At 38.5% G+C, this 26,406-nt stretch overlaps 1 protein-coding gene across 30 annotated transcripts in view; it reads right to left on the bottom strand.

The window, feature by feature from the left end:
- The window catches only part of ABI3BP (ABI family member 3 binding protein), a 262,429-nt gene that overhangs the window by 32,945 nt on the left and 203,078 nt on the right, over nucleotides 1–26,406 (bottom strand). For 29 of the 30 annotated variants that reach the window (XM_082654463.1, XM_082654485.1, XM_082654467.1 and 26 more), the window contains 7 exons: nucleotides 24,073–24,150; nucleotides 19,587–19,652; nucleotides 17,615–17,680; nucleotides 9,508–9,585; nucleotides 7,903–8,007; nucleotides 4,735–4,863; nucleotides 4,151–4,219 (listed from right to left, as the gene is read on the bottom strand). In XM_082654463.1, coding sequence (XP_082510589.1) covers nucleotides 4,151–4,219; nucleotides 4,735–4,863; nucleotides 7,903–8,007; nucleotides 9,508–9,585; nucleotides 17,615–17,680; nucleotides 19,587–19,652; nucleotides 24,073–24,150 — 591 coding nt within the window. The remainder of the gene's footprint in view (nucleotides 1–4,150; nucleotides 4,220–4,734; nucleotides 4,864–7,902; nucleotides 8,008–9,507; nucleotides 9,586–17,614; nucleotides 17,681–19,586; nucleotides 19,653–24,072; nucleotides 24,151–26,406) is intronic. The other variant, XM_082654466.1, reaches the window with a different exon arrangement.

Raw genomic sequence — 26,406 nt, 5'->3', positions numbered from 1 at the left:
TAATTTCCAATGTGAGAAACCAAAGATACCTTGATCTCAGACTTCTGGTCTCCAGAACTGTGAGAAAATAAATTTCTGTTGTTTAAGCCACCGAGTCTGTAGTATTTTGTTATGGCAGTCCTAGCAAACCAATACAACATTCCACTAAGAAAAGCAGAATACACATTCTTGTCAAGTACACAGAGAACATATACTAAGATAGACTATATTCTGGGCCTTAAAAAATGTCTCAATAAATGTGAAAGTGTTCAAGTAATACAGAGTATCTGACAACAATGGAGTTAAATTAGAAATTAGTAATGAAACGATTTCTAGAAAATCTTGAAATATTTGGAAATTAAATAACATACTCCTAATAAGTCAAAGAAGAAACCAAAAGGGAAATTAAAAACTATTTTGAACAGAGTACAGATGGAAACACAACATATCAAAAATTTTTGGATGCTGCTTAAATAATATCTAGGGGAAAATTTGTAGCACTAAATTCCACATCTGAAAAGAAGAGAGGGCTCAAAATCAATGAGCTCATCTTCTACCTTAAGAAATTAGAATAGAAGAGCAAATGAAACTCAGATTAAGCAGAAAAAGGAAACAATAAAGATCAGAGTAAAAAATAAATGAAATAGAAAACAGAAAAATAACAGACAAAATCAATGAAAAAAAGTCGATCTTTTCAGAAGATCAAAAGAATTGATAAACCTACAGCCTGACTGGTTAGGCAAAAGAGAAAAAAAAGACACACATTGTCAATAGAAGGAATGAGAGAGGTGACATCACTACAAATTATACAGATATCAAAGTAAGAAGAGAATATGAATAACATTATGCCAATAAACTTGACAATTTAGAGGATATGGACCAATAACTTGAAAGACAAAAATTACCAAAGTTCACTATGGAAAAAAATATTCTAAATAGTCCTGTACCTATTAAAGAAAGTGAGTTACATGTAAAACCCTTCTCACAAGGAGAATATCAGGCTCAGATGGCTTTACTGGTAAATACTAACAAATATTTAGGGAAGAAGCAACACCAGTTCTAAACTCTTTCAGAAAATTGAAGAAAAATTCAGCATCATTTTGATACTAAAACTTGACTTAGACATTACAAGAAAACTACAGACCAATGTCCCTCACTGAATATAATTCTAAACAAAATTTTAGCAAATTAAATCCAACAATATATTAAAATGAGAATGCACTATAACCAAGTGGAATTTGTCACTGGAATGCAAAGGTAGCCTACAACTCAAGAACAATTACTTTATCACATTAACACACTAAAAAAGGAAAACCACATAAGCATCTCAATAAAGTCAGAAAAATTATTAGACATAATCTAGCATTCATTTCTGATAATGACTCTCACCAAAGCAGGAATAGAAGAAAACTTTTTCAACACAGTGAAGGGCATCTATGAAAAACCTACAGGAAGCACCATACTTAATGGTGAAAGGCTGAATGCTTTTCCCATAATATAAGGAACAAGAAAAAGATACCTATCCTCACGATTTCTATTCAATATTTCACTAGAGGTTCTAGTCAGTACAGAAAGGCAAGAAAAAAAGATACTTAAGCTGGAAAGGAGGAAGTAAAACTTTCTCCTCAGATGACATGATTCTGTAGGTAGAAAATCCAGTGTATCTACAAAAAGACTACAGAGGTTTGCAAGGTTTCAGAATACAAGCTCATTGAATGAAAAACAATTGTTTTCCTATATACTAGCAATGAACAATTAGAAACTGAAATAAAAAATGCTACTTTTATGGTTTTCTTTACATGGAAAACTACAAAACATTGGTGAGAGAAATGAAGAACACCTAAATAAATGGTGAGATATACCATGTTCATAGGTAATAAGACTTAATACTGTACAGCTGTCAATGTTTCCCAGTTGACCTACAGATTCAATGCAATTCTAATAAAAATATAAACAGGCTATTTTTTTTAGACATTGAGAAACTCATTCTAAAATTCAGATGGAAATATAAAAGGACCTAGAGTCACCAAAACAACGTTTAAAAAATAAGAACAATGTTGGAAGACTAACATAACCTGATCACAGTGCTTATTATAAAACCAGTGATCAAGACACTGTGGTACTGATGGAAAGGTAGATAAATAGATCACTGGAACAGACTAGAAAACCCCAAAATAGTTCCACATATATATGGACAATTGATTTTTGACAAAGGTACAAATTAAATTCAGTGGAGAAACAACAGTTTTTTCAAAAAATGATGCTGGAATGATTTGGATATCCATAAGTGAGAAAATAAATGCATTCATACTTTGGGTCATATAGAAAATTTGACTCAATACAGATCATAGACCTAAATGTAAAAGTAGAAGACTTCTAGAAGGAAACAGAGGAGGTCTTTGTGACCTTTGATTAGTCAAGGACTTCTTAAATATAACATAAAAGATACAATCTATATATAAAAAACCAAATTGATAAACTGAGCTTCATTAAAATTAAAAAAGAGAAGCCAAACACTGGGAGAAAATACACACTGCAAAGTGTGTATCTGAAAAAGGTCTTCAATCCAGAAAATATGAACACTCTTAAAACTCAATAATAAAAAAATAAGCAACTCCATAAAGAATAGACCAAAAAAATTGAACAGACACATCAAAAAAGATATACAGATGGCAAATAAGGACATGAAAGGATGTTCAGCATCCTTAGTCATTAGGGATATGCAAAATAAAATCACAATCAGATACTACTACACCTTTACTAAAATGGCTGAAATTAAAAAGACTGACCATAGCAAGTGTTGGCAAAGATGTGGAGGAACTGGAACTCTCATATACTGTTGGCACAAAGGTAAAACAGTACAACTGCTGTGGAAAACAGTTTGGCAGTTCCTTAAAATGTTAAATGTCCATTTATATACAATCTAGCCATTCTCCTTGTTGGAATTTGTCCAAAAGGAATGAAAGCATATGTCTACACAAAGACTTGTACATGAATGGTCATAGCAGCTTTATTAGAACAACCCAAATGTTGTGAACAGTTTTAATAAATTAGTATATATCCATATAATAGAATACTAGTCAGTAATAAAAAGGAATAAACTACTGATACATTTATCAACATGGATGAATCTCCAAATAATTATGTTGAGTGAAAGAAATCACACACAAAAAGTTCATACTGTATTTTTTTCATTTATGTAAAATTTCCAAAAATGCATACTAATCTATAATATAGTGACCTAGGGACTAGAGGTCGGGTGGGAGGAGTGAGGAGGAGGGATTATAAAGGTACATGATGAAACTTTTGGAGGTGGTGCATGTATTCATTATCTTGATTGTGATGATATTTCATGGGTATATACATATGTTGAAATTTATCAAATTTTATACTTCAGAAAAACATATCACAAAAGGAAATACTGGGTTCTATATCATATAATCTCTCTTTTACTGTGGTAGATTAGATTACTGTTCAAAAACATTCTCTAACATTCTCTAACAAACTTCGCACTCCCAATGCAGGGGGCCTGGGTTTGATCCTTGGTCAGGGAACTAGATCCCACATGCTGCAACTAAGAGATTACATGCTGCAACTAAAAAGATCCTGCATGCCGCAATGAAGATCCCGCAGCGGCAACAAAGATTCAACGTGCTGCAACTAAGACCCGGCGCAGCCAAACAAATAAATAAATATTTCAAAAACATTCTCTATATCCATGGAAGGAGTATACTTCCCCAATCTTTGTTATGAGCTTGGCTATGTGACTTTCTTTAGCCATTGAATATTGGCAGGTATAACACAAGAAGGAGCTTGAAATGTGGTCAGGTTTTTGGACTCCCCCTCTCTTCACTTTGTACTGTCATGAGAATAGCTTCTCTTGGGTCACTGTTAGTCCTTCATCCTGGGCACCAAAATAAACAGATGTGGAGCAGACCTGAGCCCAACCTATAAGAGGTCCAGCTGTACCTGTTGCTAGAAGTAGAACCACCCAGCCAAACACATGGTAGATCAGCTGACCTCCAGGCAATTTGTAGACACATGAGAAATAAATCCTTTTTAGAGTATGCTACTAAGATTTTGTGGTTGTTTATTACACAGCAACAGCTGACTGATACACCCACCAAAGATAGCTTTGTTAAAATGGAGATTTGGAGCCAGTCATACATACCTTTGAATCTGGGCTTCCCAAGAGGATCAGTTTCTCTTGTTGGACTTGAACTAAAGTCAGTCATATTACCTGAGAATGGAAGATACAATGAAAAAGTAGTAAAACTATAAATATTTAATACATATGCCTCCTAGTCAATTCCTTGCAATTTGATTTCAATTATTATTAGTATTACTATACATATTATCCACACTAAAAGGCCTTTAATTGTGTCCTGCTGGTGCCCTTCAGTGTAATAAATAATGATTCAAAGATTACAACCAAGTAGCTAATACTCATTAATAAATTAAGATATGCGTAATTAGTAATGGCATGTGATTTAGTAAGAAGCACTGGGTAATCTAGATCTTTTTAGGAAGACTTTCCTAAAGATCTTGGGAACTTCATTCTATGTCTGCAAAGGGAAGGAGCACATTCTATAATAAAACATTAGAAATAAGTATAATTTTTAAATTAAAAAATTCATAGCAATCATAAAATTGAGTAAAATAGATGATCCAGAACTGGGACTCTTTTCTCCCTAGTTTGAAATCCTTTAGTACTTCGTAGCTAAGCATCCAGTGGGAAGTGACTGATATACTAACCAAGATCTTCTCCTGAGGCAGGAGCTGTTGGTTGCTTTTTATCTGTCTCTGTTCTCTCCAAGGGGGCTTCAGTAGGTCTGAGTGTTGCCCTCAAGGGTGGGGAAGTTACTCGGTCTGATGAAATGATTCCTGTAATGTAGAGCCAAAGGATTCAGGCTTTATAGGGAGCCCTGCTGAGTTCCCCATTTATTTACTCAATAAATATTTATTAGCGCTTACCATGTGGCTTGGCACTATATGCCAGGATTAGAGAGAAAATAAGACCTGGTGTCCTTGATCGGGAGAGATGTGTGAGCCAAATTATACTGAAGCATTATAGATATTGTGAAAGCATGGGATAAGGTCTCAGAGAGGACAAGTCTACAGGGAAAGATGATGAGTGTTGGGTGGGAGGAGGGCAGGAATGCCTTCCCAGAGGATGTACCAATAAAGAGGAGAAGTGATCAGTAGGTAAGCCTGAGAGCTGTATTCTAGTCAGAGGTTGCAGGAAGAACCAGGTCAGGGAAGCATGAAATCACATGGCGTGTTGAATTTGAAGGGGTGAGAGCCAAGAGTGCCAGGAGCAGTGAGAGCACAGTACGGAGGGGCCGAGAAGGGCAGTTCATGAAGGGCCTTGCATACCATGGATTTAGATATTATTTTTAGGTGATAAGGACCCATTAAAAGATTTTCACTAGGGAAGTAACATGATCAGATGAGGAGAGGGTGAACAGTTAAGTTGCAAGGCTGGTGGCAGAGAGAGAAATCAAGAGATTAAAGCAGTTGCGTAGGCAAGGGCAGAGGAGGTGAACAATGTAAGAAGCAATGAGACTGGATGGAAGGGGTTTTACATGAGAAATGTCAAGGGGATGGAGTGGCCTCACTGCAGATTAACTGGCAGGCATGGGAGATGGCTGGGGGGGAAGAAGAAGAAGTTTCTAAGGTAATGTCTGTGATTCTGCCCTGTAGCTAGAACAGTGTCACCCTGAGATGCTATATTCAACAATGTCTCCTCCACTCTAAAAACACCTATAGGTCTCCCAAACAGGATGCATCCCAAGGTCTAGGCAAGTATGGGTAGAATAGAGTGGAGGTTAGATTAGGTTTTATAGTCCTCCTGGGAAAAGGAATCATTCTCAGACAATAGGGAGTCAAGGGGTACAAGACTGACCCAAGGACTGTGGCCCAGCACAGAATCACGGATGAGCCATTCAGATGGGCTGCTGGTCCAGCCCCTGCAGACTTAAGCTCCTGGTCCTGGTGGGAGTAGGCCCCAATGAGAGGGTGAGTGAAAACCATGAGACACTGCACTGCAGCCTGAAGGAGCTTTTTAGAGGGTGCAGAGCAGCACTCGTCCTGGCAAGGAGAGCGGGACTGAGAGGGCTCGGTAGATCTGGAGATAGGGGACAGGTGGAGATGCCTCGTAGTAGCCTAAGACTGTTCTCAGAGGCACATGTGCAAGAAGGCTTGTGTTCAGAGGACTCCCAGAACATTGAGTTGATTTCCTGAATTCCGTACGCACTTTCTGTGATGATCATCAGGCCAGATCTGTATAACTGACCTCATTTGTGTTTGGCTCTTCAGTGTAGTCATTTCTTTTGAGTTAGAGGTGGAAAGCATGGGGCAGGGAGGGCACCAGAGTTAATCTCAGAAGTGGGATGTGTTTATACCATCCCACAGGCTGGGTGAGTTATACCAAAGCTACACTTCTTGATGGCAGTGAGCAAGGTTTCATATGGCAGGAACCAAGGCCGTGGAGGTGCAACTGAAGACACACAGCCTTGTAGGGGAGCTCTGTGGTGGGAGGTTCCCCTGACTCTTCCATGGGGGAAACTGAGGCATCACTTTCAGTCTGAACTAAAAGCTACAGAAATTCAAGTCACAGCTGCCCCAGGTTACAATTAATGAGGAAAACCTGGTCTCCTCACTGGGGCCATGTCACTAGGCCTGGACCCAGGAAGGCACCATCAGCATGGATGAGAGGCTGATTCCTCTTTCAGCTGATGGAAAAAACAATCTAGAGACCACTGTCCCCTTGTTACATCATGAAAGCTTCTCCATCACCACACCTTCCTTCATCCTGTGAAAAGAGTGACAGTCATTCTCTTTCTCAGAAATCCTTATCAGTTTCATCTTTCACAGCTGTCCTTAACACTGTTATCCTGATTCTGACTACAGAATATTTAGGAAGTAGAGATGAAGGAAGAGGGAGGAAAAATGGGAACATGATCTGATCTGCTGGTAGGTCCACTGGAAGAAACTTTAAGAAAAGTGAGGTGAATCTTTGCTCTGAACTAGGTTCACTGATTCTTAATTTCACTCACATATTCACTCAATGATTACTGGATTCAGTCAATGAACACTGGATTTGGTTCTGGGAATTCAGAGAAAATGTCATCTGTCATCAAAGAGCTCATGATATAGTAGGGGAAGACAAGTACACAAACAAATAGGTATAAAACAGTGGTTTGCTCTAATAGAGGTATGTTTCAAGGAAAAGTAGAACAGAGAAGCAATGTTAAGTCTCCTTTGGGGAGCTAGAGAAGGCTTCTTTAAGACAAGGATGAAGTACAAGTATCCCAGGTGACTCGGAGTGGTCATTCTATGGGAAGAAGACAACACATGCCCTAGGATAGAGGCATGTGAGCAAGCTGAGAGGCAGCTTGACTTTAAAATATATTCCTGCCTTGTTGCACAGGCTAGACCTGCTCAGTCACCCTGAGTATTCCAGTTCCCAATCTTTCCCCTTGCACCGTAATACTGGGGTCAGCATGAAGGCTGGTGGACAAGGGAGCTATCAATGAGATGTAAAAGATTCTATCTCAAGAGACAGGATGATGAGTGGACGATATTTTCCATTACACCTGGTGGGTTGGCAGCACAAAACATCTCATCCAAAATAATCCACTTTTTGAAGAAACTGTGATAGCTTCTCTCTCAGCACAAAGCACACAGCATCTAAGAAGCAAACTGGCCTAGATGGACATGGGTGGTTGCTTTCACCCCATCCACCCAGAATCAGGATGTGAGTCCTCAAAACTATAATGTACAGTCTGGTCTTTGGGGCCAAAACAGGCACATGTCACACACACCAAGGGCTCGTCCATTGCTTGAGCTATCACACCAAGAAGGGCTTGCGTTTGGCCAGTGAGATCAAGGAGGGAGAAGGAAGGTATGTGATTGACGTACCTGCGCTTCCTGGCTTTCCGGTGACATTATTTGGTGGTAAAGGCTTTCTTCGTGGGGGCATGGGTCTAGGTGGCAAGGGTGGGCGACGAGTGCCTGGGATTGTGGCTAGGAGATTATATTACAGATAAAGTGGTCATAAGGATTCACTCTATAAAAATCATGGGTTTTAAAAATATATAATGTTTGACAAGTAGCAGCTGGATGAGAGAGAATAGATTCTACAGAAAAGTGCCTGCAATACTTTCTGATGTTCTTCTAAATTAGTGCTTGTAACGTACCCAGGGATAACGAAGCACATTTGTGTATGGGTAAAATATTCTCTAATTATAGATGAAAATATATCAGTACATCTGCCCTTTGAAAGGAAAAGTAGAAAATAGATGTATAGAATTTATCATCTTTAGTTTCCTATATAGACTCGACAGTAGCATTTCTGTGTCTCATTATCTCCAATTGCCTTTGATTTGCAGGCTACAATTCCTACACCATTTTAGCTTTGAGTTGGTAAAGCATATAATTTCTCCTTTAGTAGGTGTTCCACTCCATCCTCCAACTCTATTATGTAATTATAATTAAACAAACACTTTCAGAACTTCTCAAACGATTACAACAAAATAGCCCTGATGGCAGAAGCAATAAGCCTGTGGCCATGGAGAGCAGAGTCACCACACACGGGCACCTGGCCAGGGAGCTGTAAGTGGAAGGCAAAGTTTCACATCCACTCTGCTCTCTCACACACCCATGAGCCCTGGTGCAAGGCTGCCAGCCCAGAGGAAAGGAACGTTTTTCTAAATGGTTTGCCCGAAGGGCAAAGGGAAGAGACACCTTTTTATAATCTGCACAAAGGTGGACAAGGCTAGAGGTACCTGGAGCAGACCACCTTAACCCAAATTTTCTTTTAAGTCTTGTGTTATAGCTTAAAAATTCATCTCTTTCTTTGCATAATATGTTGGTTTAAAAATCTTCAAGTAAAATTGACAATCCAGGAAAATACCCTGTGGCTTTAAGTACTTCCTGGGATATTAGGAATTGTGCACGTGTGTGCATGTACTGCAGGGCGGGAGGGAGAGTGAGTGGTGAGGATACAATACAGATCTCTAACCCAGACATTAATACATCAGAGTAGGTTTCACAGCATCCTTTTAAAAGCACAGAGTTCTTATTCAATGCAAAGATATTATCGCTTCATAATTTTGGCCTATTATATAGAGCACAGCCTCAAACTAGAAACATAAATCATTTCAGGCAAAAGGATATTATAATAAATTACATAAGAACAAAACTTGTATATGATGAAAGGTAGAATCCACCGTTACGCTTCAGCAGTTGTCCACTGTGGCCCCTCAGAACATTATATAAAGTAATTATTAAATCAGTGCCTCGTTAGAGGTACTTATTAATATTCAATTTGTGCATAAAGTGCTTTTTATTTTCCTGAAGATAATATTTTGGTATGTTTATCTAGCAATACCCCTGTACTGTTAGCATGGTTCTGATGCTTTGGGGACGGTGAGGATGCTACTTTTTTTTGCTGCAGCACATGTAACTTGCAGTTACAAGTTTCGGAGCAGAGCTGAGTGAGGGAGTCAGCATTTTATTCCTTACCTGGTTTTTTTGTGGAGTAAGAAGAGTCCACTGACACATTTCCATCAGCACCGGATGGCAGTGGTGCTTGCTTGACCCCTGTGAGCAGAGAGGATGACAGAATAAATAGATAGCAAAAATGTGGTAAGTAGTCTTCACAGAAACTTATTGTGCTCCGAGAGTTTCATGGGCTTCTCCCATCTGTGTATAGGAAAAAAACTTAAAGCCCTACTGCATTCATTAGTTGTGATTTTTTCTCTGCAGAGTTAGTGTTTGATTGCAGAACGTGGTTTTGCCTGAATTTTCTATGATGCCCACCCTGCACTGCCTGCCTGGGTGATATTGTTTTGCTAGGAGTAGTTCATCTACAGTGATTGGCTCTTTTTTTCTTTTTGCCAATATTCATGGGCAAATTTTGTGGTTTTTAAAAAACTTTTCTCCAACTCCTCTACCCCAATGAAAACCCTTAAAATTCCAGTGTGTTTGGGTTTGTACTTAATGAATTGACTTTAAAAATATTTTTTGAGAGTTCTTGGCTAGAAGGCTGGTTAGGCCACAGACTGGATCTGTGCTTTTGAGATTTGTAAATCAGGCCTGGGCACGCCTAGAATTCCAAATTGCTGTTTGGAAGAAACTGACCTGAAAATTACTTTGCGCGCTATTTTATCTCCTAAGTCCCTCAAACACAATCTGGTTCTAGGGTTTTGGGTAGCAATCCTAAGGGTAGAGGGAACCAATTTAGCTTTTGTCCTGCTTTTTAAAAATTATTATTCTTTTACATTATAAAATAATCTTCCCTGATGTGGCCGGCAGTCTTCATTAAGAAATAATAGGAACAGACGTTTTTTAGAATCTCAAAAGTAAATATTATCTTAGATATAACGGCTCACCCTAAAAAGAGAATCCATACTCTGAGGACCTGACTCTAATTCACCAATTAAAAAATAAGAATAAACATTGAATTAAAATGCTAGTTAGTATATTAACAAGGACAAGCACAACAACAACCCTGTTTTGAGTTCCAGGACTCTGTAGGGACATTATACACCCAGTCTCATTTAACGTGTAGGCAGATATATTAAGTATACAACAGAAGCTGATATTTTTACATTAATTTATGAAATTATTATAACTATAATGGGCATTAGTCAGCATTATAATATTAACTTATTAGTATTATTAACAGTTATAATAATAATTATGATTAACATTAATTTATGAAACCCAATATTACAATCCCACACCCTCTGCTATTTGAATAAGAGATAACATATAAAATCAAGGTGAATGTATGTAGCCACGAATCAACTGCTGTTGATTTGTGGTAGGAATAAAATGTTTCTGTGGTCACTGACTATTTTGTGGCTCATCCCACAGGCATTGTGAGAACAAATAGCTCATTAGTTTTCTTCCTGTGCCCTCCTCTTAGTGGTAATGGAGGTGGGAAGTGACTCATTTGGGTGGTCACTCTGTCCATGGCTTAAGGGAAGGCAGAGTGCTTTCATTTGTGTCACCAGGATAACGTGGCTTGCTGAGATCTGATTTACCACTATTTTTTGAGGGTAAAACTGTATTATATCCTCTAGAAGCTTAGTAGGCTATGTGTGACTTCAGTAGATCCTTCTTCATAGCCTTTCTCCAAATCTTTCCACCCTTAAGAAAACAAAGTATTTTGATCCAGTACTGCGCAAGCGCCTTACATATTCATGACGTGATTTGATCCATACAACTCTTCTGGGTGGGAGATACCACCAGGGTCTCACAGATGAGGAAACCCAAGGCAAGGGGAGAGTAAGCACTTGCCCAAGGACTCACAGCTGAAGTGGAGGCATTCACACCCATGTGTGCCCAGCTCCAAAGCCCATCTCCTAAGCACTAATTGGGATAGTACAGAGTGCTTTTTCCTGTCATCTTCTTCCCTATGTTAAAGAGAAAACCACAGGCCCAAAACGGCATCACTTGTGCTAAAGCCCATGATACCAAGCCTAGACTTAAAAGCTGACTTAACTGCAGTTTTGACCTTCCCCAGAAATGTAATCTCAATCAACCAGTCTGGAATATTCTGGTCAGCACTGCACCCTTCATCGCCCAGAGGGAGAAGAGGCAATCTACTTAAAACCCATGCAACTCTCTTCTACCCAAAAAGAAGTTGTCCTGGCCTAAAAATAGTATTTTCTTTTCTTTTTCTAATAGTTCCCTTGCCCCACCCTTCTTCCTATTAAAAAAAACCTTCCATTTTGTACAACGCTTCAGAGTGCCCTTCTGGTTGCTAAATGGGAAGCTGCCTGATTCAGAAATTGTTGAATAAAACCAATTAAATCTTCAAATTTACTTGGTTGAATTTTGTTTTTAACGCTTCTCTTACTCTTCACAATGACTCTGACTTTAGCCCTCAAGTCCTATACATTTTCTTTTGGGTGGTTTGAAGTGCCACCACTGGGTAAGGGCTAAACAGCCATGGCTGGCAAGCACGTGTCATTCATCCATGCCACTGGTGTGTGGGACTCAGAAATACAAGGATGACATGGTTTCCCAACCAGGCACATGCAGATCCAACAAGTCACAGGCTGGTGAAATGGAGATGTAGGAGAGAATACAAAAGTCTGCAGGATTACTTTATGAATAAGATCAAACATGTAAACATCCCTGGCCTCTTTTCCAGTTATGGGAGAAATCAGCAGAAACGAGCCATTTTCTGTCACTTTCTGTATAGGCGGAGATGGAAGCATCATACTGTTATGATTCTTATAGGTTAAGTATCCAAATCAATAGAATGTCAGCTGCTAAACTGGACTTTGTCCAGCCTTTAGAAACAGAGAAAAGCCAGTAGTGGATGAGAACGTTGGTAAGAACCCAGCAGAAGGCAGCTGCGGGACGCAGGGAAAGAGCATTGAACAGCGGACAGGAGACTGAGCTCTAGTTCTGGCCTTGGTTCCACCTAGCTGTGGTTTGCATGTCAGCCAGGAGCAGTGTGAGCACAGGACCTGGAGACCAGTGAACTTCTGTGGCCCTGAAATGAGGAGAGCAAACAAATGCCAAAGGTAGCAGAGAGGCAATGGGAGGGCAAAGGAGAAGCCAATAAGAGCTATTGCAGAGAAAGAATCCTCAGGAATTGGCAATCAGCCAGTCTGGCCCAGGCTGTGACCTGAATTCTTTTTCCCTCAGGCAGGATTAATCCACTGTTTTCTAAAGGGCAGAGTTGGCTCTGGAAGAACCAAGACTTCAGCTTCAGTGTGAACCCCCACTGCCATATGGGACTTCTCCAAAAATATCTGGATTTACATAGTTCACCCTTTAGCAATTTACTGTCAAAAATGAAGTAAGGATTTGGGTATTTTTAACCATGGTAACAGAAGCTTTGCAAACAAACACAGTAAACTGGGAATCAATTTCCAAATGTAACAGAGACTATTCCCTGTGACCAAAAGGAGTGGTATTTATGGATGATTGGTTTCCTCACCCTTGTCTCCAAACCTTAGCACCTGGCTAAAAAGTCAGGGGTGATGAGCCAGCAGACTGGAAGATTTAGCCACAGCTCAGACAAACACATTCCTCACCTTGGAGGAGTCTGGGTTCTTGTTGTCAGGCATACTCCGTGTGGGGTCAGTGAAGTGTGGATTCCTCATTAGGAGAAGAAGGAGTAGAGAAAGGAGTTTGGGGTTCAGCTATCTAATATATCTGCCAAACCGCATGTGCCAAGTGGTTTCCAAACTACATTTTGCCTGGCACATAATGGGCTTTCAATAAATGTCAGTTGAATGAAAGAATAGTTGCACAACTCAGCAGCTTCCTTCCATAGGGAGAAAGTTGGAGAGATTGTCTAGCACAGAATGGGCAAATTTTTTCTGTCAGGGGTTAGACAGTAAATATTTTCAGCTCCGTGGGCCATACTGTCTCTGTCACAACTATTCAATTCTGCCACTATATTGTGAAAGCAAGCCATGTTTCCATAGAACTTTATTTATGAAAAAAAGGCAGTGAGCTGGGTTTGGTCTGTGGGATTGTACTCTGTGCAATCCCCTTGGTCTAGGGCATGCTGTTGCATCTCTGGAGTCAGATCTCAAGTTGGTTATAACATGTAGAACATATCAATTAAGCTGAGACACATCTCTGGAAACCCTGAAAAAGCAGACTGCTGGGAAAATGACCTACCTAAAACTTCATTCTCTGAAGGCTACTTTCTAACTTTAAGGTGGAGAAATATTTATACATATACATGTGAAATAAACATAAAGCAGGGTAAATATCTATAATGATGTTATAAATCAAGAAACTTTGCTCAAGATAATTTAAAGATTCCTGGGGCTTATGGAATCATTGAAAGAATTGTATAGAGGCCCAAAGAATCAAGGACCATAGTTTTGAGGCCTCAGAATCTTTATTTTTTAGTTTTCCAAAGGCACAACATTAAGTGGCCTAAAATCATGAAGAATATGTCCTATAAATCCTAAACACATCCTTTTATCAACTGATTTTTTTATATGTAAAATATCTGTGCTGAAAACTTCAGCAAGAAAAGCTATAGGAAAATATATGTGAGATGGATAACAAACATACATATTATGGGTGAAATGTCAAACTTGGATAAGGAATCAGTTAACACAAAAATGGTATCTCATTAAGACTCAATAGAGGTTAGAAGTGAGTATGAATGAGATAGTAGGACTGGGTCAGAGAAGAAAGAAAAGAAACTTGATGTGAATACCTGCATTTCTATTAACAAGTTAGATCAAAACTATGCACAGTCTAAGTAATGTGGACTCATGTAAGTCTACAACCTGAAGAGAACAGATTTAAAAACATTCTTTTTCTCACCAATTTCTCAAGACACTATTCCCCAGGTAAATATTTCAAGAGGTGTTAAATTTTCCTTTCATAATATGCTACACAATGGCATCTGTAATTTGCAATTTTTATACCATTACTTCTTTTCTTATCTTATTGCACTGGCTTAACACTCTGCTTCTATTTTCAACGGAAGGGGTAAAAGTAGGAATCCTTGCTTATGTTCTTGATGTTAGAAGAAAAACATTTAAACTTTCACTGTAAAATAGGATGGTAGCTGTAGGTTTTTCACAGATGCCCTTTATCAGAGTGAGGAAAATTCCTTCTATTCCTAGTTTTCTGAGAGTTTTCATCATGAATGTTTTTTGAACTTTGTCTAATGGTTGATTTTTTTTTTAATTTATTGAGATGATCATATGATGTTTTCCTTTGCTCTCTTAATGTGGTAAATTACACTAATTTGTTTGAATGTTAAACCAATCTTGCATTCCTGAGGTAAATATCATTTGGTTGTTATATGTTGTGGTAGACAAGGAGATGTACCACCCATATCTCCAATCAAGGCCCTCTCAGCTGAGGCTGACTGTGAAGGATATGACAGTGGGATACTGTCTGTTGACTTCATTCCCTTCAGGTAGGTCAGGCAAGTCCTTCCCTGAAAGGGGATCCCAATAGACAGACATCAGAACATAGAACATGTGCAACACATTTTGATTGGGGATGGTAGTGGAGCAAGGAAAGGGGAAACAATGAGCTCAGCTTTGTTTACCTGTGCCTATCAACCTATTTCTTTTCTTTTTTTAAAATAAATTTTATTTATTTATTTATTTATTTTTGGCTGTGTTGGGTCTTCGCTGCTGCATGTGTGCTTTCTCTAGTTGCTGCGAGCGGGGGCTACTCTTCATTGTGACGTGTGGGCTTCTCATTGAGGTGGCTTCTCTAGTTGTGGAGCATGGGCTCTAGGCATGCGGGTTTCAGTAGTTGTGGCACATGGGCTCAGTAGTTGTGGCACATGGGCTCAGTAGTTGTGGCTCACATGGTCTAGAGTGCAGGCTCAGTAGTTGTGGCACACAGGCTTAGTTGCTTTGCGGCATGTGGGATCTTCCTGGACCAGGGCTCTAACCCATGTCCGCTGCATTGGCAGGTGTATTCTTAACCACTGCACCACCAGGGAAGCCCCACATTTTACATTTAGATCTATGATCCACCTTGAGTTCCTTTTTGTTTAGGTAGAGGAGTTCTTTGTTTGCTTGGTTTTTGTTTTGTTTAGTGTTTTTGCATACAGATATCCAGTTTTTCCAGCACCATCTGTTGAAAACACTGTCCTTTCTCTGTTGAACTGCCTCTATACCTTTGCCCCATGTCACTTCACCATAATTGTGTGAGTCTATTTGGTTGATGGTGCTGTTTAGATCTCTATTCTTGCTAATATCCTGTCTGCTCATTTTTTAAAAATTTATTTATTTATTTATTTATTTTTGGCTGCCTTGGGTCTTCATTGCTGCACGTAGGCTTTCTCTAGTCACCGCAAGCGGGGGTTACTCTTCAATGCGGTACGTGGGCTTCTCATTGTGATGGTGGCTTCTCTTTTTGCAGAGCACGTGCTCTAGGTGTGCAGGCTTCAGTAGTTGTGGCGTGTGGGCTCAGTAGTCCATCAATCTATTTCTACCAGCAACCAACTAATTAAACTGAAGAAGTCCTGGTAAGAGATCATCCTTTCAAAGCTAAGTTAGGTGAGTTATTACAAAGTTGACTTTATCTACACAAGAGGGTAACAGATGTCAGTTTGTATTACAAGTGGCTCTGGAAAAAATATTTATATTGCTAATAAACTAAAATATAATAATGCTCTGTTTTCCCTCCAAAAGACAGAATTTTCCTTGTGAGAATCAATGCTTGATTATACTGAAGGTTAATGGCTTTCAAGTTTGATCATAGCTACTTGTTCTTTGTTTTGTTAACATAAATGCTTTCTTCTATTTGTACTTAGGCAAACTCCAGGGAATTATTTTGAATATTAAGAAGGTGGCTCTGTTTAGAGCCAGACTGTTTACGTCAATCTGAGACACTATGAACTGCCTAATCCCACTTGGGAAAAATAAAAGGAACAGCTGAGCATAAATAGATATTGGAATGCTTTCTTGCTTTTCATGAGTCAGGAATTTATAGTATCTGCCTCATTAATTGAAGGGAAGTGAATTCCTAGAACTTCAGACATTGTAATAACCGAGTACAAAAACACACACTTAAAAAAAAATCTAAATCTTTTTTTTTTTTCTTTTAGCGGTATGCGGGCCTCTCACTGTTGTGGCCTCTCCCGTTGCGGAGCACAGGCTCCGGACGCGCAGGCCCAGCGGCCATGGCTCACGGTCCCAGCCACTCCGCGGCATGTGGGATTTTCCTGGACCGGGGCACGAACCCGCGTCCCCTGCATCAGCAGGCGGACTCTCAACCACTGCCCCACCAGGGAAGCCCCTAAATCGTTTTTAGACTGAATACATGTCTTCAGGTAGTATTCATATCTCTTTCTCATTAGGGAATAATTATGGGTTGATTTTATATATACATATTAAATAAACTAATTTTTATGCTTTTTTACACAAGCAGGCACAAGATTTGCACTATTTAAAAAATAGTTCAAGGGAACAATGCAATCCCATATTAAGGCATTTAATAACTACCATTTATCCACTTAGTGAGTTGAGTGTTTGAACTTTTATCAGATCATTGTTCTATTTATCTGTATGATATTCCATAGACGAGACTGGATTAGGGCAATGTCACTGAATCAAACTGAATGATTTGGAAACACTGATATGCTTGTAACCAGGGTGATCATTTGCTAACTGCTCTTCTCATTTAAATGTCATATTCCAGGTGGCTAACAGATCTGGGTGTATTAAAAAAATTTCAGTGGTACTTGCGAAATTATAAACTGGAAAACGAAGTGATAACAATCTCAAAGACCAAACCTGTATATAGAAAGTGTTTTGAAGTTAGGGAAACAGCTATTTTGATATTTTAATTCAATAATTCATATTCAGGATATTTTTAAGAATCAAGACTATATATTGTAGCTGTAGCTGATTTAGCGGACTAGGCTGAGAAAAGTGAAAAACTATATTTTAATCTTTTCAGAGACATTTGAAATTTTGTTCTTGTTGTTGAAATTTTGACTTCAGAATGAATTACAAGTTTCAATTCTATGAACTTCCAAAACTGGCTGTACTAACAAAACTGGTAAAAAAAGGAATTGAAATGTGCATTCAACAAAATTATAAAAATTGAATGAAAACATTTAGAGTTTAATAGGATCAAAAGGAAATAAATTTGTGATCATTACCTGTTTCCATTCCATTCCCTTTGGGCATTGTACTGGGTTTGGGTCTTGTAGTTGTCCTATTCAGAACTACAATAAAGTGGGAAATAAGTAGTTTAGACATTTTTTAATTGAAAATTTGTAGCCAAGGAAAATAAAACTTTCCAGAGAATTGGAAGTCATTTAACTGGGCGATAAAAATATGATGACTCACCAAAAACTGTTGTTCAGAATATAGAAATCACAAGTCTGGTATAAAAATCATAGACTTGAATTTGAGACCTGAGTATGTACTCTGAGGTGATCACTGGGCTTGAAAAACTAGAGGGAATTTATATTTCTAAGTGGGAACTAGCTGGCTTCATTGATAAGCACTAGATACATTCCAAAATGGGACTGAAGAAAGATCAGGACTACATATGCCGAAAGAAAACCCAAAACTTGATGTGTATTTATTTGTCAAGGCCTCCTAACACATAAGTTCGTGGTCACTTTGGAGGAGTCTCTAGGTACATACGCTCCCTCATAATCTTGGCCCAAGTCCACCGTTAAACTCAGAACTATGATAAAACCATTGAAATTTCTCTCCTGCTCTGTTGAGAGTTATAATAGTACAAAAACATTGAAGTCAGCTTTTTATCTTCCATTTAGCAGAGTTTTCAAGGAAAAGCACTAAGTGTATCGCGATTAAGAGAGTGAGTTCTTAAGCCAGACTGCTTGCCTTCGAATCCACTTCCCAGCCCTTCTTAAGCCTTAGCTTCCTCAGCCTTACCTCACAGGATGCATGGTTAGCACACCATCACTGTTAGCCATTATTGTTACTGTTTCCTTATTTTGTAGAAAGGTTTAATATAACCAGCCACACGTTAAATTCTCAACAGTTATCATGATAGAAAAATCACATGGAGTCGGAGGATTATTCCAAAAAATATGGGCTCCTCCATAAATCAAAGAAAAATGTATTTGTTCTTTCTTCCATGTGCCTGGAGAGATGTTCACCGGGAATGTTAGCTTATAAGCCATTTTTTCATTTAGAACTTTAAAACTTCTTAGAATCACAGAGGAGAAAAGGGGCAGAAAACACCAGAGTCTCTGGTCCAACTTGTATGTTAGCATAGGAGTGATTTATATGGACCAAATCAACCCCCAAGTTAACTTTTCACTAATAGTTCCAGTGAGGGAGATCCGAAATCCTTTGGTGAATTTAGATTTAAAGTATTTACTGGGAATTCTCTACCAGTCCAGTGGTTAGGGCTCAGTGCTTTCACTGCTGGGGACCAAGTTCGATCCCTGGTAAGGGAACTAAGTTCCTGCAAGATGCATGTTGTGGGCAAAAAAAAAAAAAAAAAAAAAAAGTATTTTCCAGTTTATTTTCACTTTACTTTGATGTTTAAAACCTGTAAAATGTGTATTTTTGGTTTTTTTTAATCTGAAAGCATCAAGTAAAAATATTCTCCCAGAACAAGTCTTTTATAATGGAAGAGGTCTTTTCTCAAAAGATAACATTTGAAACATGTAATATATCATAGCTAATGCTAATGCTATCTCTATAATTGCCATGGAAAACTGAAGGAGGAGGGGAGAGTGTGTGTGATTTATGCAAAAATACTATTTTAAAAATGCTTTTATATTGTTAAGCTTCCGTGGTGGTATCTAAATCTGATTATCCTTAAAAATCTCAGTCAAGTCTTGCCACTTCCATGGATTCATTATTTCCTCTCTACTTACCCACAAGGATCAGAATTTTGTATGTAATTTATTTCAGTTTAAGGATATATAGGCATCATTTGGTATATTTGGCTGTTTCAATATTTTTTTTTTTGGCAGTGCCATGCAGCATGTGGGATCCTAGTTCCCTGACCAGAGATTGAACCCGTGCTCCCTGCAGTGGAAGCGCGGAGTTTTAACCACTGAACTGCCAGGGAATTTCTCAATACATTTTATATCTTCTTAGATATGCTGATTATTTAGGTCATCAGAAAGAGAAACAACTTACCAGGCCTGATGTGTGGTTTGTCAGGTGTTCTGGGCTTCACAGGAGTTGTATACAATCTGTGTGGTGCTGAAACAGAGGAAACGCTTCACATTTAATCACCAGCACTCCTGAGCTCAATAAATGGAGATTTAGTACTCTACAGACCAACAGCTTGTACACTTTGCATGGAAGTATAAAGAATATTCTTAAATCTCCAAGTATGCATTACAGCATTGATGCTGAAGGAAAAAAAGCAAGTGAAAATATTCATGCCTGGAAATTAAAGATGCACACAGTCAAAGTGAGGTAGGTCATTGGTAACGTGTGTTAAGGATTAGTCATCATTTAGTCCATGTTTTTCAGGGGCATTTATTTCACCACATGGTTGCTTAATATGGTAAACATATAAGCCAACCATCTACCCCTCCATCCATCCATGCGTCTGTCCATCAACCCATCCATCCATCCATTCACATCTCTCAATCAGGGAGTCACTGTGAAACATTATTTTGCCAAAGGAGACAAATAATATTAAAGGCAGAAAGAAAAATATTTTTAGGTATGTAAGAAGAAAAGAGTGGAAACATGTGGTCTGTATCTAATTGTCTTAGCTCATGAACCCGGAAGTGAATAAATACTCACTTAGTGCCATCCATTAAAGCTTTAGGGATGAGAGAAAATGACCTCTGGTATCCTGCCCATCAAGAGAGGGTGAGCAAAGATCAAGAACTCAGACAGCCCTTGGACCAACATGCCACCTTGTTACTTCCTGCTCCTGTTATCCAGGGCCTGGCACAGTGAGGACCATTAATGAAGAGTTGTCAAATACATTTAAAAAATTAGTGACCATTGTAAGCAGGCAAATTCATGAGAAACTCAGCTGAAATATTTTTGCTCCCTAAGCTTTTAAAGTGTGCATCCATCCTGGGATGTGTCTATCCTTGCCTTCCCTCCTCTGCCACCCTTGACACACCACATTGCTTCCTGCCACCAACTTTCTTGGTAATGCTTTAGCTAAGACTGGAAAAAATTTTCTTGCAAACTTTGTTAAGTAGATTACACCATTTTCAATGATTTTGTTCACATCTTGAATGGGTATTTATGTAACCATAAATCAGCAAATGCCTTGCCTACCACATTAAAAAATATACCTGCAAAACAGATTATAATGTAGCTCATTTATAAACTTCCTATGCAAGGACTGATGAGTAGAATTTTGCCATACTCAGGCCAAAACCAGCAGACACATACTGAAATTCTCTGTAGGTTTAATGTGCTCCTTTCAAAGTGAAATAACTAGAGTGAACAGAGGTACTGATTTATTTAAAAATAATCAATTCTCACATGCCCTGAAATGTGTGATGATGATTTGCAAATGGTTTTCTTCAATTTTCTTTGAGAGTGGTAGGATTCCCGGTCAGTTGAACATATTTCAGCTTTCTTGTTAATTTCTTCAATGTTAGATTGCTTTTGCTTAAAGAAACATAAGAATCGTGGCTCTTATTAGTATCATTCTAGAACACATATGAATTTTAAAACTTTAGAAAAGAAACAGAGAAGAGTGTAGAAATAATCAGCACTACATTCATTATTTCAAAGCCACAGGATCAGAGTTTTGGTTTTATTTTTTATACAGTCTTTACTTAAATCTTGAAAGAACTTTTTATAAAGGAGCTGAAATATAACTTATGTTTGGGCTGTGAGTTATTCACATAGCTCATCACCAGGTAACACATGGCCTTGAGAAAACTGATTGAGGGTTTCAATTTTAAACTAAAAAAAAAAAAAGACAAAGGTGCATTGTGAGAATGTAACATTGTAAATATCATCTCCACATAGCTTTTGGTGACTAATAATAAAAATAATTTTAAAAGATGGCTTCATATCTAAAGAGTTTTATAAAAATTATTTTAAAAGAACACTAAAAATACTTGACAAAGATAACATCAAAAATAGATAAACAAGGATTACAGGAGAAATACCTTGAAGGACCTTTGTTTTGCCCAGTATAGGGAGAGGGAAAGAAGGGTACAAGGTACAAGGGTACACCCAGGGAGCCCTTATGCCCTGGGCGGCATACGGATCAGGGGGCTGAAATAAGTAAAATAATCAAAATGTCCCCAGGATGCCTCTGGCCAAGTGGATTTCTACCATGGGTTGAGATGAGAGGGGAAAAGGAGAGAAGCTTGAGTTAGGTCAGGGTTTCAGTTATAGCTGCAGGGAATTGTATCAGCAGACAAAGAAGCAAGAATGACGCAGAGAAAATGTGCCGGAGATCCTACTAGTAGGTTCATGCTGTAGGCTTTAGACACTAAGTTTCTTTGGAGCACTTGGCCCCACTGCTGAGGGCTTGGAGACCAAAAAGCCACAAGGTCCTGGTACATGCGTGGGTGGAGTATGAAGACCAAGAGAAACAATTTCACGCCTACAGCATCTCTCAAATTGTTGTGCACTGTCTTGCACATCTGATACCTACTATTAGAAACAAAACACAACACAATAAAAATAATACAGTAGATTGACCTCCTTGTCCATAGAGCTCAGGCACGCATTTATGAGGGTTGGGTCAGAGGGTGATCCTAGGACACACAGCGTGCTGTTACTAAAGTTGACCCTCTACTCCCAAGAAGGGTTACTGGCCTGGACCAGGTTGGAAATGCATTTCTGGTGAGCCCACTTTAAAGAGCCTTGGCATGAGTCTAGAAAAGTGTGAATCCCAGAGCTGCACAAGTTAGGCTCAAGCTCAGGATCTTCAGAACATAAGAAAGTAATTAAAATACAGTACATTATATAAATATGTTAAGACAATTCACAGAATGATATCAGATCCTGGATATACAACCAATCAACTGTGAAACTCATCTAATAAAACCATGTTCTAGAAGCAATTTGATAAAAATATTGATACTCCCATTAAAGTAAGAAAAAGCAAAAACAAGAAAAGAACGGGTCTATGATTTTTACCCTCAATTCTGAAATCTACAAAGCTTTGAAAAGCTGAAATCTTGGGGCTTCCCTGGTGGCGTAGTGGTTGAGAGTCCGCCTGCTGATGCAGGGGACACGGGTTTGTGGCCACTGAGCCTGCGCGTCCGGAGCCTGTGCTCCACAACGGGAGAGGCCACAACAGTGAGAGGCCCGCGTACCGCAAACAAACAAACAAAAAAAAGCTGAAATCTTTTTCTCATTTGGCAATACAACCTGAGCTGAATAAAGTGTTTACCCTGCTTATTGTAAGTATTTATATGTTTTGCTGTAAAAACATCAATGTGTTTGATTATGAGAATCCAGCTATCTTCTATCAAGCCAGACATTAAAGAGGTTTGCAAAAACATTAAAAAATAAACATATAAAAATCAGGATGCGGTATGGATATAATAGGTTTGAACACCTGCTGTTAATGGCTGAAGCTAGTAATGAGGGTGTGGGAGGGCTGTCCTTACACTGGCTCCTTACTTCTGTGTACATTAACTTTATTTTAAAAATAAGTAGAAAGGTAATAAAGTAAATAATAAAATAAACATTTAAACCATTATAAAAATTAAATGAAACAAGTTCAAAAGTTTTACAAAATTTACAAGAACTGTCTTGTACCGTAGAGAGCACTGTCAGTCATGTTTATTTAGAACAAGTACTGCTCTGCTTATTATAAAATATATACCTTAAGATTAGATTTCTTTTATTATCATTTCCCCATATTGCTCTGTTTCTTCCACAAAGCTCCCTCCCCAGTTATAACTGACAATTGAGTACAATAAATTTGTCTTACAACTCTTTAAAAATTATTCGCCCTTGTTTTTTGGGCTTTCTCCCATATGCTAGAGGTAGACATGGGCAAAAGAGCGTAATTAAGGGGAAAAAAAGAAAACACGAAAATACTAGAAATCTGCAACTGGTTACAATCCAAGTAGGACAGAAAGATATAAAAAGGAAAGACTACCGAGAGCATGAAGATGTGAGAGACAGCTCTGTGTAGATGAGTTAACTTCCCAAAAAGTAGAAGGAAAAAATAATATAAGGAGACCCCCGAATAAAGCTTCTTGGATGTTTTAATATTAATTCATCATTAAAAAATGATTTTTCTTGTTACGAGTTTCCTTTCTCAGGCCACAATACCAACACATTGATCAAGTTTGGGAGATGGGACAGAGGAATGAGAGAGAGAGAAAGGAGGGGAAGAAGGAGAAGGAAATAAAGATTCTTATTTATCAGATGTGGAAAATGAGGCAAAAGAAGGTCAAGCAAGGAAAAAAAATGGGAGCTCTCTTTCTTAGTCATCAGCATGAAGCAGTCAACCATACATTCAAAAGCACAGCTCTAACTAAAGAAATTGTCTTTCCTACATTCAACTGGTATTCATACAAATATTCCTATTTGGCTGATGTCCTGTACCTATGCAATGAAAAAACTTAACTCACTGTGATGAAAAATTACATTCTTAAAAGAAAATTTTCTTCCTGCTTAAAAAAGAAGGAAAAGTTACTATCCAGAGGTGGGGAAATAGCATTACCCTGAGTTGTCTTTGCCAATTCAGTTGTTCGTGGAAACTTAGTTGTGAAGAGTTCTTGGGTGGATTGGTCTGTTTCTGCTGGAGGAAGCACAGTAAGATGGCTGGCTTTAAATGATTATCATTATGAATGGGTCAAAAAGGAAACAAACAAACCCTACTCTTTTCTATCCCGTGCGGTGATAAAAGGGTAAATTGCATTAATAACTATGCCCAATAACCATCGTATGTCAAAGATAATGGTATATTTTAATAACTCTCATTTATTATATTTACTGCCTTCTTGCACTATTATTTTAATGATTATTATAAGGATTTCAAAAGCTTTTAGTTCAGAATCATCGTTTCATGATACTGGACATGGCTATATTCTTGGATATGCCTCCTGTCTTTATGTATTATTGCCTTCATGTTTCCTCCCTGTTTCATGAGCTCCACAAACTATTTAGGTGAGCTGGAAAAAAAATAGACCATAGAAAATAATGTGTATTTACACCATAGAAGAATAAATATCCTATTTATCTCATGTGAAAATCAAAGTTTGTTTATTGCCATACTGGTACATTACTCCTGACAAAATAAAAATAAGTATGGCAATACTCCCAGTCCCATATTATCTTGAAATCATTACAACATCAAACCGACATAGCAAATTACACTGTTCACTTTGCTACATACTGGATCCAAGGAAATACTTGGTGCAAATAATATGTTGTCGTCTTATTTTCTGCCTGTTTTATAATCTGGATTCTGCTCATAAGAGAGATTCTTGTAATAGTTGGTCCAGTAAATGGGGTACATTAAAAAAAAAAAAACAGGGAGTGGAATTTAGATAATTAGCACATCCAGCACTGGTTCTTGATAAGTACTTTTGACTTTGCCATCGTGGGTAATGTTGACTTTGAGGGCCTAGGCTACAATAGATGAGTATTTGGTAATTAGGATACATTTGCTCATTCAGTTTAAAAGTTTTTCCTTTGAAAAGGATTCCATTTTAAAATGTGATCAGTAACTTCATTTCAGCAGACACACACAAAGGATGGGTTTATCTGAAAATGGATGAAGGGAGGAAAATAAAACCACTGATTTAAACAGCCATGTGGGATGTAGCATGGACAGGGCAGAGAAGCCAACAAACACAAGCTGGGAACTCTTGTTTTCCAGTTCATCTTCAGCCAAGTGTCAGGCAAAATTGGGTTTCCCACACAGTGAAGACATTGATGCTGAACTCTTCGAAAGCCTGGCCAGCTCATTCCAACCAACCTTACTGACTCATTCATGCATCTGTGTTCCTCCAGGCTACCCAGATGCTCATCAGATTAGTCTGGCTGCCATTCTCTACCCTGTGTCTCTTCCCTATCTGTCTTTCACCTTTCACACCTTTAACTTCAACTCTCATTCCAACTGGAAGACCCGGCATACATGTCACCTCCTCTGTGAAGCCTTCCCTGATACCCCCAGGTAGTTTCCTTGCTCAGCATGCTGCTCATTTCTCTATGAATTCATTGTATTGTATAACATGGGGGTGAATTCCAGGAGCTCTGGTGACTGAGTATGTGGGTTCCAATTTGGCTCTGACATTAGCTGTATGGCTTAACCAGATTTTTAAATCTTTCTGTGCCTCAATTTTCTAAGCTGTAAAATGGGGCAAGTAATAGAAACTACCTCACAAAGTTGTTACGTGCCTTAAATTTAAAAATACATGTAGAAGACTGGGTAGCACAGCTACTGCTAAATCCTGTCTTCATATTAGATGGCGAGCTCTCCAGGGTAACCTTTAAAACAGTTTTATTTTGGAATTCCTATTGCTTGGCATTGCAGTTAGCCCCCAAAAGATATTCAAATACTAGATGAAATTTTTCTTCCCAAATGCAGTTCCAAATATGAAAAAGCAACAAGAGAATATAGCATTGATAGACTTTGGGAAGATTCTTTTTTAAAAAAATAATTGGAGGGCTTCCCTGGTGGCACAGTGGTTGGGAGTCCGCCTGCCAGTGCAGGGGACACGGGTTCGTGCCCCGGTCCAGGAGGATCCCACATGCTGCGAAGCGGCTGGGCCCGTGAGCCATGGCCGCTGAGCCTGCGTGTCCGGAGCCGGTGCTCCGCAACGGGAGAGGCCACAGCAGTGAGAGGCCCGTGTACCGCAAAAAAAAAAAAATAATAATAATAATAATAATTGGAATTTTTTCAAGATGTTTCAAAATATTTTATATTAGAAATCAGCATAAATATTAGAAGGACAAATATACAGTTAATGTAAAAGAATCAAGTGAAATGGGTATTTTTTTATAATGATAAAAAGAGACCCTCTGTGGTTTGGAAATCTATGAACACAAA

Source organism: Grampus griseus, assembly GCF_964374135.1.
Source record: "Grampus griseus genome assembly, chromosome: 5".
Taxonomy (NCBI): domain Eukaryota; kingdom Metazoa; phylum Chordata; class Mammalia; order Artiodactyla; family Delphinidae; genus Grampus; species Grampus griseus.
Note: the sequence above shows the minus strand (reverse complement) of the source record. Positions and strands in the feature narration are given on the sequence as shown.